We start from the raw sequence: 18,752 nt of genomic DNA on the forward strand, positions 1-18,752 counted from the left end.
TTTCATCGGAATTTATTGCATACCCCATTATACCAAGAGAATTTTAAGTTGCCACACAGCACTACATTCCACTTTTAACTGTGAAGTACAATTTGGACCTATTGCTATTTCAATTATAACAACAAGTGGAAACACCAAGATTTTCCACCCCCACATTTCTAGCTATCTATAGGTAACCAAAATTAATGGAACAAGTTATTACCTGATTGTCTTTCATGATCATTGGGGGCAGGAAGGCAGCTGTCTTCAGTAATTGAATTATGGTAGCCAACAAGGCTTTTAAAATTGTGCATGAAGTAATCAACTGTAGTAACCACAATTCCATTACTAGCATAAGACTCAAAAGTTAACACATTCTTTTCTAAGAAAAGAAAAGAAAAGCATGCTTCAGTACATATATACATATGTGTGCATACATACATTTTAAAGGACAATTCCAAAGTGGTTTCCTACCTGTCAAAAAGACAATGTGCCTTTGCTGTATATTCTGAGCCTGAAGTCTTATGAGGCAATCTAATTCTGGAGGATTTCGAGTTTGAGAATCACAACTATGATACGAAAGAATCTCAACCATGTGTTTCTTTTGGTAAGCATTCAGAAGTGTCAGCAAACTTGTGGCATTTGTATTTGTTCTGTAGGGGAAGAGTAAGGAATCTTCTTTGTTTAAAAGCAAGCGTGCTATGTGTATTTACCATAATACAGGCATCTTAGGTAAGCTAGTTTACCTAATTTCTTGGAGGGTTTCCTCTAAAAAGGGATAATTACTACCAGCCACCATTTAAAATGAAAACTGAGTTACCTCACAACAAAATAAGCAAACGAACAAAGACAGCCTATGACTAGTGGGAAAAGAACTTCATAAAACATCCCCAAGGATTTTAATCTGAGAAGGAAGCAACTATAGAGTGGATGTTTCATCCACAGGTGAGACTTGGCAAATGGAAGGTTAAAAATTGGATTTTAACATGAGCATGAAGCCAAAGAGTTCAGCTAAAAAAGAGGCAAACAGTGAAATAGGAAGCTATTTCAACAGAAAATTGGCTATATTCTAGAATCTTATTATTCCAAAATGTAATACCCGGATATGCCCAAGGAATAATACTTGCCTTCCAAACTCCTTCAATTTTTTCTGTATTTTACAGTGAACTTTCCATTGCCACTTTCCATCTGGAGTACTCAGTTCTTCAAGGAACTTCAGAAAACTCTTAAGTTTATCTAATTTTAAAAACAAAGTAAGCTATGGGTAGATGGCTTCAAAGGGGATTAGCCAAATTCATGAAGATATACTGTATCAACAGCTACCAGTTACAGTGACTGAATGTAGTTCAGAAGCAAGAGCTGGAGATTATTGTTTTGGTGTTCTGCTTGTAATATTCTTAGGAGCAGCTGGTTTGGCCACTATGAGAAACTAGATGCTTGACTAAATGGACCTTGGGTCTGATGCAGCAGACCTCCTTTTAAGGAGGAGGTCTTATGCCTCCTTTTAGAAGGCAGTGGCATCTAAAACTATTTTTCTTTCCATTATAGCATTCTAAATTTAGCTGAATTATAGCTGAACTATTGTTAGCATTTTTGTTTCACACAAAATTTTCAGAAGCATTGGGTAGTTATGAGAGGCAAAGCTTTATTGTTCTATCCACTGTGCTACTATATTTGTATGTGGTGATTGCTTCTAAATAAAGCATGGTTTTCAAAAACAGTAAACAATGGCTAAAAGCTAAACAATTCCTTGAACTCATAGGTATAAAAGTTTCCTGTTTCACGTATTTAATGCCAGACTCAATAGTACATCATTTGTTGGAAGATATGATAGACTGCATCAAACAGAACAATCCATAACATTCCCAAACTCTTAATTACAGTCAGGAGATTGGGAGTGTATACAGGTTCCTTAACACCCCCTAATTTCATTCCAAACTCTTCCTCCCTTCCATGATTTGCTTTAAACATGGGCATTGGAGTTAACCATGCTTAACATTAACCATCACATGAAGTGAGGCTATCTGTGTAAGTGAAGATCCAGTGCTACCCAGAGTTAGCATGGATGCAGATTTAACAACCATGGTTCATTACACTATGGAAGAGAAGAGGCTGAAAGTGCAAGCCTACTTTGTATGCTCCTGATCTTCCAATCAGTGATCAGCCATGTAATATTTGCTGGACCTCAGGTCAAGTCAGAAAAGAGCAGTAACAGAGAAAGCACACTGGTATGCCTGTGGCTAGTATGACTGAACAATGTTTTTCAACTAGCATTCTTTAGTGGCGTAAATAATCCTACTCTAAAGAACTGAATTCCACAAGCAATATTTTAAAACAAGACCACTGACAATTTAAAAATAAACTGGTACTTATTACTTGAGTTCCCGGAAATTACATGGTAAAAATCTAAACCTATTGTTCATACTCTGTCCTTGGATGTAGCCAAAATTAAAATCTTACCAACTGTGACTGACTCTGGATTAAGAACAGATTCATCAGAGACAATGAAGCCACCAGAAACAAATAATTCGTTATAGGTATGATTTTTCACATCATCCAAACTGTCAACACCAGCAAAACTGACACACGAGAGTCTCTTCAAATCTACTAAACATGGTATCTAAAGAAAGCAAATGGTAATAATACAATTAAAATAAATTAGTGGAGATTACACATTAGCCATTGCATTCCACTGTGCTTATGCTTATCAATACAGCTCATAACTGCCAAGAGATTTGAATGGCAAGGACACTATTAGATATTCCCAGCAAGAGATAAGTTATCAGAGTCACTTTAATGAACAGAAATGTTGGCAACATATTTTACATACCTTATGAATTAGATTAGCAATATCTTCATTTTGAATAATTATAAGCAACTTATCCAAGTTAGCTCTTCTTTTCAAGAATTCATCTGGGTGGCACTCTGTATTACCTAATTTAATAAGGTATTCCTGAACCAAGTACAGAAAGGATTAAAATCAGTACAGCAAATTTGAAACCTTAAATGTACTTAAGTATCAGGAAACTTAGTATGGAGGTGGAGCTACAAGATGTATTTAATAAATGTTGCCTAGTAAAACAAATTGCTTTACAATCATAATGCTTGCATACTCAGCACCCTTTAACAAGTATTATTTCAATTATACTGTTCTGCCTGCAATATTATATTATTGTAAAACTGACAAACAATTTCTAGTCGGGCAGCATCCAAAAGATAAATTGACATAAGCACATTTAATTTGCACAAGGAAAATGCTTTCAAGCATCGGATTTTTTTTATCAGACTATAAATATTATTTTTGTTTTAAACAATTCCATATAGTTTTTGCCCTTATAATGGAGAGCAACTATATTTCTACACCATTTCAAGTATATTAACAAGGCAGGTTTATTAAAAACATATGATTCAAATGGAAAATACAAAAGGGTTCACTAAGCTAAGATTTTAACCCTGAAATACCATTAGGAAGCACGCAGCTAGCTTTTATACACACATGGACTTCATTAAAAAGGGGAAGCATACCTTTATTTCCTTGCAAAGTGTACTCTCTTGTTCTTCATGAATGTAGAATTTCACAATGTTTTTCTGAACATCTTTAATAATTTTGACAATACTGTCAAAGACTTCAGGTTTTAATTGACTTATTAAACCAGCCAAGGCAGGTTGGGTTGTAATGCCTGAGTTATCTACAGCCTTCTGGGTCTTCTCTGTTTGTGGCAGAGGGTCAGTAGAAGACATGTTTGGATCAGCTCTTAACTTCATCTCTGTATTGAGGCTCACCGGACTCTGTTCTTTTGCTGTGTCCAAATTTGGCAATTGATGCTGCTCACTTGTGTTTAAATCTCCTCCATTATTACATGGTAACTCTGAATATTGTCCTGTATCAAAATCACTTGGAAGAAGCACAAGCTCTTCTGCGGGCAGATTCAATTCAGTGTCAGTAACTGAATCATCTGCTGCCCCAGGACTTGAAGTAACTGGCACTCTCTGGATACCATATGAAGATGACAAAGCAACAGTGTTGAGCTTTTCACTCAGTCTCTCTACGTATTCCTGCACAGCAATGTTTGATGCCTGTAAACATATATATTCAGAAAGTTTCATGACCCTTTCCTGAGCTGAAAGGACAGGTTTGGAAATTCCACCAACATACATAATATTCTTCTGTTGTAGAATATCTTGGATCTTACTGATAAAAAGATTGTATTCTTCTAAGATTGTTGTTTCGATTATTCTGCTTATGGAGTGTTCATTTGCCATACAGTGATTTTTCACAAGTTCACCCTCATTTTTACATTTCTCCTCTTGACCTGTATATGCTCCATCTTCCATCCTTCCCTTTTGTATGTCTGAAAATGTGGAGTACGCACACTGATAATCAGAACTTTTTTGCCGGTTTATTACCCGGGGGTCATTTTCAGAAGCATCCTTTGGAGGTGAATATGCCAATGACTCATCTGGAGATTTCAAACCTGCACAGAAAGAGTCAACATGCATTAAACTTTTATACTGTCAACAGCAATGACTGTTGAAGTGCATTGAACTGATAAACAAACGAGAATAAGGTATAAATAAAGAGTGTTTTCATGCTTTGAGGCTACATTTGAACCATTATTTCAGTACTGCCTAACAACACTACCTATTTTATGTTAGAACAAAAACTCCCTAGATTAGGCCTACTTAACGCCTGGTATGCTTACACAACTCCTTTGATGCTGCCTCAGCACCAGCACAGCAGCATTGTTCCTGTCATAGTAATGTGCAGAACAGCATTAAAAAAGCATTGTGGTGGCCCAGGGCTTAAGCAACCAACCAAGCACCTGCCATTTTACAGGCAATGTATTTATTACAGTAGGCATTGCAACATCATTCTGTCTGAACAGCTGTGTTGCTGCTATTTTACTTTTTAGAGCATTCATTTTGTTACTGTGGGTTACAACATTTCTAAAAATCCAAATGTGAAAATAAAGGATACCAGAGAAAAATACAAACCACATAAAAGCTACCTGAAGCCCATAAAATGACCCCCAAAACATAATACTGCATTACTTCATGACAACTGCCAATTTTATAAAAATTGTATCTTTTAATCCAATACTGACTTTATCTGCACACTAGTGTTCCAGTTGTGCATGTGTTTCTCATTACCTTATTCTCAGTGAACTAATATTAGCTATAAGTTTTCACACAATTTAACAATCATATGCTAGTTAAGAACATCTTCAACAAGAAAATTCCCTCCTGTATTTTTAACATGAGGAATGCAGAGCTTAATAAATATACTAGTAGACTGATAATAATTGCTAACACAATTGTGTGCAGAAAACATGAAGCAGCACAGGTGTACAAGTAATTTGCTGGTTTAACATAATACAAACAGTATAGAAACTTTTGAATTGACATTTGTTGTACCTAATTAAAGACCCGCAGTAGAAATTTTTGAACAATCTAATTTATGTTCTGTAAATCAATCAAGAACCCCATGAGCCACTGGCACAAATTCCTGGGAAAATGAATGAGCAACTTCTTTTTCACAGGAGCACAAATGAAAAGCACAGAAAACAATCAAGATTTTACTGATCTAGTCCCACTTTTAAAACGGAAACCTCACAACAGAGGAAAATAAGTGTTGATGAACATTGTGCTAACTAAACATTTGGTAGGGGATGGGGATTGTTAAGTTTAATAGCTAAAGCAGTGTAGACAAATAGAATGACTGCTAAAGAAGCAGCAGGAATGAAATTTGCACTGGGGCAAAACCCTATCAGGCTGCCAGATGCCTCCAACTTCAGAAGCTTCAGAGTATCCTATATCCTGCTGGCCAATCAGGTGGGAGGAGCAACTGAGGCAATATATACCTTTCCATTTCCCTTTTACATTTCTTCCTTCTAAGCAGGCTTCTGAGCCCATTTAATACAAGTACAGTAGCAGGGTTGGGGTTGGAGAAAGCGGGCAAGATCCTGCCCAAAGTTTTAACACTATACCTTTGGAAGAGAGAATTCTAGAACTCCTATGTTCCCTATGTTTGGGATACACTCCATGGACCACAGGATTGTTGCCTTCAGCTCCTATATACATTAACTATGGGATAACCCCTTTCAAGGGTCATCTCTCAAAATTTTATATTCCTATTCTTCTAAATCAACAAAGACAATGAGAAATGCTATTTTAGCTATTTCTTAATGGATCTAATAAATTTACTAAGTTCTTAATTAAAAACAAATTTTAACCATTTTAATGAAATTTTAACAATCATAGGTTAACCCACAATTAACCCATAGTGTCTGGGTTCACATGTCACAAAACAACATTAAAGCAAGGACTGCATATTCAAAATGATGATGACATACAACACTGACAAATCAAGGGTTAATTAACCTATGCTTTGCTGCTGTTATGCCTAATCTTGTACTCAGTCTTAGGAGCAAATTAATTGCTATCTGTGGACTAGCCAAGCCTCCCTTGGCAACCCTTTTAAGGTGGTGCCCAGGATGGTTCTCAAACTGCCAAATGTGTCCACAGGCCCAAAATGGTTGCCTGCTTCTGACTGTGTTCACTAAATTTGGATGTGATAAGAAAGAATATCCTGCAGGCAGCAGATTAGCATAGGGGCTTCCATTCTCTCTCTGGGAAAATGGGATGAGAGTGAGAGCACAAAGCAGCATACCATCCTGCCTGTGTTTTCTGTCTAGCATAAGGAGAGATAAAAACAAAGAAGCAACCAGATTATTTGCATTTGCTTGGCTGCTGAAGACAGAGGAGATGGCTTAATTAATCTTCTTTCTTCTCCTTGCAGGGAGCAAGAAATAGCAAGCAATTCCAGCCACTGTGCACATCCTCTGAAAACTGAACAATCTTTAAAGGCAGAATCTAGATCTATTGCTTCACCCGTCTCCCACAGCCACCTTAGGAAAAAAAGGAAGACAGCCTATCAAGCAGTTTCCAGAATAGAAGGACCATGTTCTGGGCAGTATGCACTGGGCTCTTTCAACTGCAGCAATACAGTTCTACTTGCCACCTCTAGATCAGAGATTTTCTTCCAGATTGGGTCCATATAAACATGGCAAACCATCCTGGATAAATAGCCACAGTGGGTTCTTGTTTTCTGTGAATCTGAATTGCTTCCCACAATTGTCCTTGTATGAGGACAATAAGCAAGCCACCCTGAAAACCTATAATTGTTTTAGGAGTATCCAATGGCTGTCAATATCATCCAAACCCAGCACATAAATTCTACCATGCATCCAAGGAAATAGCAAGTCGGTCAAGTAAGAGCAGGAAAAGTCTCTTGCTGCTCTTGGTGAGCTCAGCAAGACTACCAGTTTTGAGCAATGCCGTTGGCTTGCCCTCCCCTGCTCCAATCACAACCCTTTTTACGGTCACCATGGCTTTTTCTACACCTCTTTTTTGAAAATTGCTTTTCATCATCTCCAAAATGCCAGCCCATCCAGAACACCCACTCTGCACAATGGAATGATTGTCGCTGGTTAACCAGCATTCATTCGTTCATGCATTCATTTATTCTTTAAAATGTGTATTTAGCGTTATACTGCACAATAGCCAAGGCACTCCAGGTGGTTAACAAAGGTTAAAAACAAACAAAAAATAGCATAAGACAATAAAAATGCAGCAATTGCAAATGAATCAGCACAGAAGTACACCATCAGTATATGATAAAATGCAATACTGAAACTACAGTTAAAGTTAGCTGTTAAAATACCGGGGGAATGAACAAGTTTTCACTTGGTGCTGGAAGGAATAGTGAGTAGGCCCCAGGTGCACATCTTTGGGGAACCCATTCAATAGGCAGGGTACCAATGACATTCTATTCAATTGAGACAATCTGGTGGACAAGGCAGACAAGAGGAAGAGAAGCTTGATCCAATCCTTGCCACTGCTGTCTTCACTTACCACCTAGTAAGACAGCTAAGAGCTGAGAGGTGCCTCACTGTAAATACTAATGGAAATGTTTTACATGGAGAAACACAGAATACAAAACCCCTGTTCTTGCTGGCAGATTGGAACCCTCTGTCTCTGAAGCATTGATCTATGCTCTAACACTGAACTAAAAATGCAGAAGCTCTAGGGTCAAATGTCATCTTTGCCATGAACTCCCCAAGAGAGATGCAATATAAATATGCACAAATGATTTTGTAAGGTTTTTACCATGGGTTGGTTGGTAATTAGGTTTGCGCAATTACTTTGCCCCCCCCACCCCAAAAAAAGGGGGATCCTGACAGGGAAACTGGTGCTTTAGGACATACAGTACATATTGAGACATACGGTTGTATAAGGAGCTGTCAAAACTCCTTTTCACTGGACAAAGGGAGACACACTTTTGCACCTTCCCCAACACCTAGAACAGAGATTACCAACCTGTGGCCTCTAACCTCTTTCTGTGCAGCCTGCAACCCTCCTACCTGCTTGTTTACTGCTATCCCCACCAAGGAATTTTCCCTGAAAGCCACTGCCTCAAGCAGCACCGTCTACTGCTGCTTTTTCTGTCCCTTTCTGACCAAAACACAAGAGCAACATTGTTTCTTCTGGTCTCCATTGGTCCTTCTGTCACCGCCCCCCCTTTGATCTTATCCTCCATACTAGCATTTTGGGTGCTATGCTAGCCAGTGGAGCCCAAGTTCCTGTAAAAAGGTAAAGGTTTCCCCTTGATGTTATGTCCAGTCATGCCTGACCCTTGGGGGCAGTGCTCATCTCCGTTTCCTAGCCAAGGGAGCCAGCATTTGTCCACAGACAGTCTCCGTGGTCATGTGGCCGGCATGACTAAACACCAAAGTGCACGGAGCGCTGTTACTTTCCCATTGAAGTGGTACCTTTTTATCTACTTGCATTTGCATGCTTTCGAACTGCAAGGTTGACAGGAGCTGGGACAGAGCACGGGAGCTCATCCTGTGTGCAGATTCAAACCGGCAACCTTTCGATCAACCAGCCCAGCAGCACAGCGGTTTAAACCACTGCACCACCTGCAGTCCCCCAAGTTCCTGTACCACTCCACCACTCTCCCTCTCCGAGCACTACCATGTTGAAAGCTATCTATGTGTGCAGAAAAGATAAAGTAGCGGCGTGGATGGGTTCAGGAAATGTCTGGCCTGCTTTTGCAAAACAAAAAAGCAGGAGGAGGAGAGTAAACAGCCTGGTATTTTTGCAAAAAGGATGCAAAGTGTTCTGCACACTGAACACTTCTAGAGGCCCTGCCCATCAAGGCTCCTCCTAGTGGCTTCCAAGGTTGGCGATGGGGTTGCTGCTTGAGGCAAAAGCCTTCTTCCTTCTCAGCCAGAGCTAGCTGCTCTAACTTTTTGCCCTGCTTGCTTTCGCTTCTCTCCCCCCACTCCCTCCACCTAGGAGTTCTCTCGTGCATCCAGGATTGAGGGAGCCAGTGAACAGGGAAGCCCCTTCGCACATCTCCCTCCACTCAAGTCCCCTGCACCCGAGCTGCCATTTTGCTTCTCATAATGGAGGCTTGGCTGGCATGCAGTGTATGTGCACCCTGCATATAATTTGAATCCAACCTAATGGCGTATCCGCTGCTCCAGGTGGGAGGCTGCTCTTTCATCAGCTACCTCTCTCTACCTGCCCTTTTTTTTTTTTTTTGGAGGGCCCCCAATTATTAAAGTACAATGGTACCTCAGCTCATGAACGCCTCAGTTCACGACCAAATCAGGTTGTGAACAGAAATTTCTGAAAAATTTTGCCTCAATTTGCGATCTCCGCATTGGGTGATGACCACGATCGCGATTGCGCCCGTCTCCCCCCCCCCCCGAGCACAATCGTGCCCATCTTCCCTGCATGAGCGTACCCGTGCCTGCCTCCTCCCCCAGCACGATCACGGCCATCTCCCCTCCCCCGATTGCTATCCCACAATTATGGTTTGTACTCTCTGCAAACAATAACCTCCCCCTCACCTAGGTTAGTGTACTCTACTGTACTGTACTGTGCTTTGTTACATTGTTGTTCTTTGTTTCATTTTTTGTGATTAAAAAAATATTTACAGAATGAATTGACCTTATTTACATTGAACCTTATGGGGAAAGAGTTGTGGAATGGATTAAGTTTGTGAGCCAAGGTAACACCATATTAGCATGTGTAGTTTTAAACCTCCAGACAGTGTGTTTTGAAAGAAATAAATCTCACAGTATTCAACGTACTTGGATTGTAACTCTGCCATCTAATAGGTCAGATTCATAATCCATTTTTAAAAAATCTTCCTAACCTCTGCATATGGCCCAGTATTCCTGAGTACTGAAGAGTCACCAGTCTCCTCTTTTTTGCCATGGTCAAAATGAAAATCCCAGCTAACAGCAGCCAGAGTGGGGTGGACTTGATGGGAAAGGGAAGAGTCAGACCCCTAAAACTATACTTCTCATATTTTTATTGATTCAAGGATAATAGTGAAACTCTGCAACTGCTGCTCTGCTAAAAATACTGTAAGATGTCTGCAAAGAAAGTGCTGTTTCAAAGAAATGAAAAATTGCAGATGAGCACCATGTCTTTAATGACAAATGGACTACTACTTCACTTTAAACAAGGATAAAGCAGTTTGCCTGATATGTCTTGAAACTGTCTCAGTATGAAAGGAGTACAATGTTAAAAGGCACTTTGAATCCTGTCACAAGAGCTTCTCAATATAGCAAGGAGAGGTGTAACTGAACAAGATAAATTCTCTTAAGAAATCAATGTTTTGCAGCAAAATAGTTTTAGACTGTGAGGGCTGGCTATTGTGTTGCTAAATGTATTACTGAGAGTGGTAGGGCATTCACTGATGGTGAATTTGTAGAGAAGTACATGGTGAAAGTAATGGATGAAATGTGTCCTGCTAAGGGATGTTGTGTTAGTTGTGTCACTTCATCTGCACTTATTTTCACCAGGTGTGTCAAGGGACTAGGAGAAGAGCTGCATATGTCACTGACTGTCAAGGCAAAAAGTTTTGATTCTTTTTTTTGGCATGAAATGAGAGCAATGACATTGTAGATATTGCTCAACTAGTAATATTGATCGGGGGACAGAGTCCAACTTCAAAATTACAAAAGAATTGTATGCACTGCAGTTTAAAAGGCACTAAATGACAAAAAACATATTCTTGAAGGTGTATGAATCAGTAGAAAATCTTGGTTTGAATTATGGTAAATTGAAAAGCATCACAATGGTGTAAAAAATATGGTGGGAAGGTTGCAAGAAACAATAAAGAGATACCGTAATTAAACGGTACACTTCCCATGCATTTTCACTGCATCATCCATCAGCAAGCCTTGTGCAGTACTATTCTTCAGTGGGAAAGTGAGATGTGTATTATTGTATCCAGCATTAATTACACCAGATATCATGTAATTATATTCATTGTTAGTTTCAAAATTTTCTCTCAGAGAAAGATGCAGAACATGGAGGTGTATTGTACCATGCAAAAGTCATGTAGAGCTTCTGAACACATTGAAACTAAGGTTGCAGGGAAAAGGAAAGCTGTGTGTGACATGTATTCTGAACTGAAAGCATTTGAAGCAAAACAAACCATTTTTGTGAAGCAAATTAGTGGAAGTACTTCTCATGCTGTAATGAACTGAAATTTCAGAAGGATGGGAATTTACAATTCAATGATGAAAGCACTGAACCCCATTGCACATGGAATTCCAGAACATATACATTTAAATGTATATATATTTATCAGAACTGATATAATTGCCAACCTAAAGAAATTTTCAGCAGGCATGCTCAGAGTCTTTGGCACCACATGCATCTGTGAACATTTTTTTTCCAAAATGAAACTTGTAAAATCCATTGTAGGTCCAGACATACAGATGAACAATTTACGTGACATTTTAAGGGTGCCTGTCACAAACCTTGGCTTGCACATTAATGTCTTGGCTAACAGAAAACAACCACAAAAATAACTCTGACCTGGCATGCATGTGTAGCTTGGTAAAAGGATTTCACAGTAAAATACTGTTCCAAAATGGATTACATTCAAGTTAACGTTTCTTCATTGACCTCTGAATGTTTACTTTGGATCTAAATTGGTAGGTTAATAATCTTGTTACATTTTGATTTAAGATATGGCCCTCTTGAGGCATTGGGCACTCTAATGCAGACCCCATGTCCTAGAAGCTTGGGGACTACTGACCTAGAGGATCAGAAAAAAGTGTGAACTGTGTACCACCATGTGGAATAGCTTGGCATGGGTAGGATAATTATCTTGCCATAAAGACTGTATAAATCCTCACACCTCTTTTTGCATATAAACATAACCTTGCTACTTTGCTTTCTGGAAAGCTCATCCTTTGAGAGCTGTCAAGAGAAACTAAGGGGGAAACTCACTTTGGAGCCTTTTCTGGGCAATGTCCAGGGTCAGCATGTTGACAGCAGGCTCCACCCTGAACATTGCCCCAGCTGATACTTTAAACCCTCTCAGCAGTATAAATGTGGCTAATTTTTAAAGGTTTATTTTTCACAGAGAAAGGTAAAGAAAAAAGCAATGACAGCCCCTCTAAGCTGCCACTCAGGCACTTTCAAGGTGGCTGTTCAAACAGAATTTGCAAACGTTGGCTGTGAAGCTAGTGTTCACAATTTCTGGGGGGAAAACAATAGGCAAAGGGGAAAATAGAACAGGGGAGAGACAACTCATTCCCAGTTTGGTTTCTCTTACAAAATTCATGGGAGGACAGAAAGGGAAGTGGAGGAAGGGAGATCACCAAGGGTCCACAGTGAGCCTTATTATTTGTCAGGTCCACTTGACAACTGAACCACCATGGCTTATTGCAAGGGTGGTAAACATAAATGTAAATGAATAAAGACTGGGCAAATTCACATGATCACTGGAAGCTCAACAAGCCATGTGACTTGTTTAAGGGGCATTTTTGCTGGCAGTAACTCACTTAATTACCTACTAGACACAATTTGTTATACTATCCCAAACCTGACAACATGGTTTGTTTGAAAAAGAAATAACCTTTACTTATCCCATGGATTATTTGTGGAGCTTCTCCCCTCAAGTAATTTCACCTAGGTTCAGATGGATGAAACAGTCTGCAACTGGTTATGCAAATTAGATTTGGTATGTACCAGCATCTGCCACAGCATAAACAAGCCACAGTGGCTTGTTCCCCCTCAGTCCTCCAAAGAGTATCCCAGGGACCCCAGCAGCAGGTCCAACTTGTCTTCTCCTCCCCACCACAACTGCTTTTTTTTCTTTCTTACTTTTTGGAATTTACTGATGACAATCAGCTCTGCCTCTTCTCTGCATCTGATCTAGGTGAGGCAGTCAAGATCCTAAATTGTTGGAGTGATGAACTGGATGAGGGATAATAAATTGAAGCTTAATCTAGACAAGATGGAGGTGCTATTGGTAGTGAGAGCCCTGATCCAGGGGGATGCAAACCACCCTGTCCTGGATGGGGTTGTAGTCTCCTTAAAGAACAGAGTGCAGAGTCTGGGGGTACCCTTAAATATGGTCTGGAAACTTCAGTAGGGAGAGAATAGGGCAGCTCATCTGCTGACATGGACAAAAAGAAATGAACCTGTATTACCTGCACTGAAGTATGGGCCCACTTTAAGATGCTTATGCTAACTTATAAAGCCCCACATGGCTTAGGGTCTGGATATCTAAAGGAGTGCCTTCTTCCATACACACTTACCTGGACCCTTAGATATCTACAGAGGTCCTTCTCCATGAGCTACCCTTGAAGTAAGTAAAGAGCGTGGCTGCAAGGGAAAGAACCTTTTGGGCCATGACACCCCATCTGTGGAATCTACTCCCCAGGGAAATATACTTGGCACCCATGTTATGTTTCGGTGCCAGATTAAAACTTTCTTATTTTCTCACCATTCTAATTGTTGAGTATGTTATTTGGTTTTATATTGGTTTTTAAATTGTTTTGGTACATGTGGAATAGCTGTTATTATGTATTGTTTTGTTCATTGTTTTTTAAAATGCCTGTTGAATTTTATTGCCATGTATTTTATGAGAGGTGAGTCTGTTTTAAATCTGTTTCTAAATTAATTGGTATATTTTTAATTTTATTCTGTTCATGTTTCTGGGAGTGTTGTGCTAATCAAACAGTATAGAAAGGCCTTAGATAAATAAATCACAAAAGCTGGCTTGAAGGCTACTGACAGCCCCTCCAAAGTGCCCAAGCGGCACCTTGCAGGGACTTTGTTTTTTTCTGTTAAAAATAAACTGCACCCCTTAAGGTGTGCAGATACTTGGAGACCCTTTTTTCCAGTCTTTTACAAGTGCCTGTGTACTTATAACAATCCAAAATGGAAACCCTCAGCTGAGCAAAGTGCGTAAGTGACCTGTGCTTTTGAAAAGCAGGTGGTGATATTTATACCATTTATGGGCAAGTTTCTGAGTGTGCACATGTGTGTGTACACTCCACTGTCCTAGGTTAATCTCACTACTCCACTGTCCTAGGTTAATCTCACTTTTCCACCAGTTTTTGAGATTCTAGCTACATGGAAACCATGAAAAAGTTCAGCTCACTTCCTTTCAAAAGGAGTTACTAGTTTTGACATGTAGCTCCTTTTGAAAGGGGTTTTTGGCAGGGCTCCCCATGGCTTCTTGACAGGGATATACAAATACAGGCAATCCCACCATGCCCTTTTCTGACCACAGATCACTGGTGCCTTTCATTTGCCTTGACATAGGGCCAGTATTATTCAATGTGCTTATCTGAGTAAGTTAAAGGAAAAATGGAACATTAAATAGTCCATTATGGTTGATATAATAAAGGCACAATTAATAGCAGGGGCAAGAAATGTATTTTCTCTTTGGCTTGGATATGATGCTGCATATTTACAGAGAATAAAGGCACACACCAAATGCAGATGGCTCTAAGACTATGTACCTCTCCTTTACAGTCTAAAGGGGAACTGTGCTAGTATCAGATAGCCATAATGTTTGCTCACTTCTGCTACCATGTTCCTTCCAAGACCCCAGTGTGACTGTGTAAGAAGGGGTACATTAAACTTCTTGGTACTTCTACTACTTCTAACCTAAGCAATAGCTGACTAGATGCATTCTAATCCAGGAATATTTCAAGAGTTCAAGAATTAATCCAAACATAAGGGGCTTTGGAAAATAAGAGCTAAGGCCATTATATTATGAACCTCCAAAACCCACCAAAAAAGAAGTGTAGGTCCAGGCAAGTTTCTTAAAATAACAATACACATGAATAAACAAGAATATGAGTCTGCCTTCCATACAATTACCCTATATTATTAAGGACTTAACCAAACTTTGAATCTTAAATTACAATATTTACTCAATGGATTGTATTATATAAAATGTGAGATTTCAGTCTCAACTCTTTATTTAAGTAAAGGAAGAAAGGACCTATCTTGCTGGGTTATCAGGAGGTTGAGAAAGAAAAGTATACATCTTTGTACACTTATGTCTACATAATTTGAAGATGATTTGGATACTTCAACTGATCCAAAATATAGGACAGGCTTAGAGATTCCTGTTGGACTACTGAGCAGCATATAAATAAATGAAATTAATTAATTGGTACTGGAAATTTGATTTATTTTCAATCACTCTCTTGTATGAATAAAAGCAATGAAGTATTCTCCTACAGTAGGTTAAAGGAAAAACTTGATGTGTCTCTGACTTCAACGGCAAGTTAGAAGTTCCAAGCTTCTGGATATTATTTCTCCCTATGTTAAGCAAAGCTAAAAATCCTACTTCTATTACCTGAATGGAAATACAGATATCTGTGAAATATTAACCAAACAGATACAAAATCTATGTCTTACCATCACTACAATACTTGCAATTTCTTTTCCTTGAAATATATTGACTGTGCCTACATTACAACCTGTCTTTTCCACTACGATTTGTTCCTATTTGTCCTTCTATATGATATATTTCCAGTCGAGATAGACACCTGCTTATGAAACTGATATGCCACCACCTGAAACACCTGGAATGCATATACAAGCAATTCTGCCTCAAATTTAAGTAGCAAATAGAGCACCTCAGATTTACAGTAGAAATGGGCAGCTTGAAAAAGAACATTATGTCCTATTGCTTTAACAGGGTAGAGTGTTTTCTGCTCTGAGCTAGATACATGAAACTTGTTACAGCTGCACAATTACCCACATTTTGTCTTCCAAGCTTTAAAATGAATTGCATTTCCCAAGTTTTAAAGTCTGAACATACTTACTTCAGTGGATTAATTTCCCCAATTATGTAAAACTACTGAAGTGGCCTGCAGTATCCTGCTGAAAACGCAATACTGCAAAAAGGTTTCTTCCAAGCTACATGGATAGCAAGGGGCATATGCAACAAAGGCCATCCTTCTCACCTGTTCTGTTATCTCCATGTTTTCTCAGTTGCTTCTCAGGAACTCTTCCTGCCCCTCCTGAGGGAGAGCAGCAGTTAGCAAGTTTAGAGTTTCTCAATATGTATACAAGTACATCCTTTCACATTGTTTTGTGCTACAAAACCAATTTAAAATAGCCCACTTAACAATGATGATAACTATTGATTTCTCAAATTAAATAGCATGGATTTTCCTTTTCATTCAGGAGAAAATTTGAATTTCAGCGTTCATTACTTATCTTGAAACTGCAAAAACCAGCAGCCTGAAAATTCCCATTTTGAGCATTTTTGGTGTACTAGGCTTGAGCTACCTAATCATGCCACTGCTGCTTCCACAAACATAGTGTCAAAGACTCTGCATTCCTCAGTGAAAAAATACAATATAATAGAAAATATTGCTATTATACGTTTCATATCATGTTCTTTTAAGTCCATGAAAACAAATATGGAAACCACCACCAAAAGTCAATCCAGGAATCATTTAAATATAGTTGCTACTGTTGGACAGAACAAATCCTTTCCCGGTATAGCTTTTATATATTATCAGTTCAATTAATGTGATGTGACAACAGGCATTCTAGTTGAGAATTTGCAGGGGGGAAAGATAAAAAGTACTTTTGAGAAACTAGCCTTGGAAGAATTAATCTATTGCTCCCTCCTTTCAGTATACACCTGGCCAGTAAAAATACACCTGGCCAGACTTGCCATTCCAAAGGAGTCATGATAACTAGTGACAAAAAGAAAAATTTCATTCATAGATATTAGAGGCAATGAAGAGAACATCTGCAATGCTCCAGTAAGGGATCAATCCTACAACTCTAGACCTTTTCTAAGAGGTTGCAGAACAGTTTCAATTCCTAGCTCTGAGGTGGGAGATAATATTCTGACCTCCAAGCTGGGAATCAGCACTTCAATTCCTTCGATACCCCACTGCAGCCAGTGCAAAAAGAAACAGCATATCCTGAAGCCATTCCAGATAACTTCCCTGCTTCTTCCCAAGTGCACCAGCCACGAAGTCTAAAAAGCCTATCTAGAAAAAGTATGGTGGATAGGAAAGTAGAAATCACCTCCATCAGTCTTCCCATGCAGCACTAGGTGCCTATAAGCTTCCATATTTGTGGACTTACATGCATCCCAACAGGACCGAGCCCTAAAACAGGCTTATTTTGCAGTGCTTTCTCCTACATGTTCAATATCATCATCAAATTATAATGCTGTTGGACACAGAGGTTGCTTACAGAGGCTTTGTAACTTCCCTCACTTGAGGGTTTTTTTTAAATAGGAAAGACATTACATGTAATAGTTTAGATTAAAAATTGCAATGCCTGGACCAAATCCAGCCCTTGAAACAATTTCATCTGATCTCTTGGTGATCCAAACAAATTTTAACTTAGGTGTAGAAGAACTTTTTGTAAATTTTGTACATAGAAAAATCAGACTTCAAGGTACATCTTGCATCAGAAGTGAAACAAAAGTCCACAAAAATGTAGTACATAACAAATCTGTTAGTTTGTCAGATGCCACAAGACTTTTGTTTCTTTTACAGTACAGACTAACACAGCTACCTGTCCAGAAATGCTATACACTTTGTAACACCTCTCTGAATGTCATAATACATGCACTTGTCATGGTGAAGCTTTGCTGTTAGACAGTTCCACTTAACACTACAGCCTCATCACCTCATCAGTTTCTGCCAAAATTTTATTTCTCAATACATAGCAGTGTTTGACGAACAAGAATGAAGAAACTGGCAATTGTAACATCGTGTGATATGCTTTGTAATGCAGGATAGAACTTGGGCTTCATGACAAGCTGGGTCTCTTCCAACTTCACTCCCTCACAGAATTCTAATGAATCCAATTCCAGCTAAATACACTGTGTAAGACAAAGAACTCTAGAAAACCATCTGATCTAATCACATTTACTTCAAAACTGCATATTTAAAGGCCAGACTCAAGCATACCAAAGTATATACAAAGAGCTCAAACTATGATCTCCAGTACTATAACCTAACACAATTAGGAATATGCATATATTGAATATGTAGTTGAACTCATACATTCTATCAGTATATTCAAAACTAGATGTATACGTATAAAGCTGTTGCTTACCTGTGATGGGAATCAGTTTCCAGTGTATTTCAGAACCCTCAATGTTATTTGAGTTGTAATGTTGCCTATGATAGTTCTGTTCAATGGGCGTGCTAGGACATGGGCTGTTGCAGCCATCAAAGCTACTTACACTTCCTGTGCTTGTTTCCTAAACAAATACATAGTTGCTTCAATTGGTAATTATACTTCCATCATATTAATTCTGTTAAGTTTAGCCATCTTAATATAAAATTATGTTAAGAGCATCTACAAAGTCAACAAGTCTGATTATGTATCAAGTCACAACATATGCAAAAGCATTCTTTGTTCAACTGTTTACAAAACAATGTTCT

General features: G+C 38.9%; 1 protein-coding gene across 10 annotated transcripts in view; it reads right to left on the minus strand.

Annotated features, from left to right (window-relative positions):
- Positions 1–18,752, minus strand: part of TASOR (transcription activation suppressor) — an 88,567-nt gene that overhangs the window by 36,352 nt on the left and 33,463 nt on the right. For 9 of the 10 annotated variants that reach the window (XR_006416708.1, XR_006416707.1, XR_006416706.1 and 6 more), the window contains exons 16-23: positions 18,421–18,568; positions 16,293–16,349; positions 3,505–4,454; positions 2,810–2,932; positions 2,440–2,599; positions 1,107–1,215; positions 454–632; positions 203–361 (exon numbers count right to left, since the gene is read on the minus strand). Coding sequence is in view for 4 of the 10 variants with exons in the window: in XM_044451351.1 (XP_044307286.1) it covers positions 203–361; positions 454–632; positions 1,107–1,215; positions 2,440–2,599; positions 2,810–2,932; positions 3,505–4,454; positions 16,293–16,349; positions 18,421–18,568 (1,885 nt within the window). In the remaining 6 variants the exon portion in view is untranslated. The remainder of the gene's footprint in view (positions 1–202; positions 362–453; positions 633–1,106; positions 1,216–2,439; positions 2,600–2,809; positions 2,933–3,504; positions 4,455–16,292; positions 16,350–18,420; positions 18,569–18,752) is intronic. The other variant, XM_044451348.1, reaches the window with a different exon arrangement.

This window comes from Varanus komodoensis, unplaced genomic scaffold, assembly GCF_004798865.1.
Source record: "Varanus komodoensis strain SLA01 unplaced genomic scaffold, ASM479886v1 scaffold6_2, whole genome shotgun sequence".
NCBI classification, from domain to species: domain Eukaryota; kingdom Metazoa; phylum Chordata; class Lepidosauria; order Squamata; family Varanidae; genus Varanus; species Varanus komodoensis.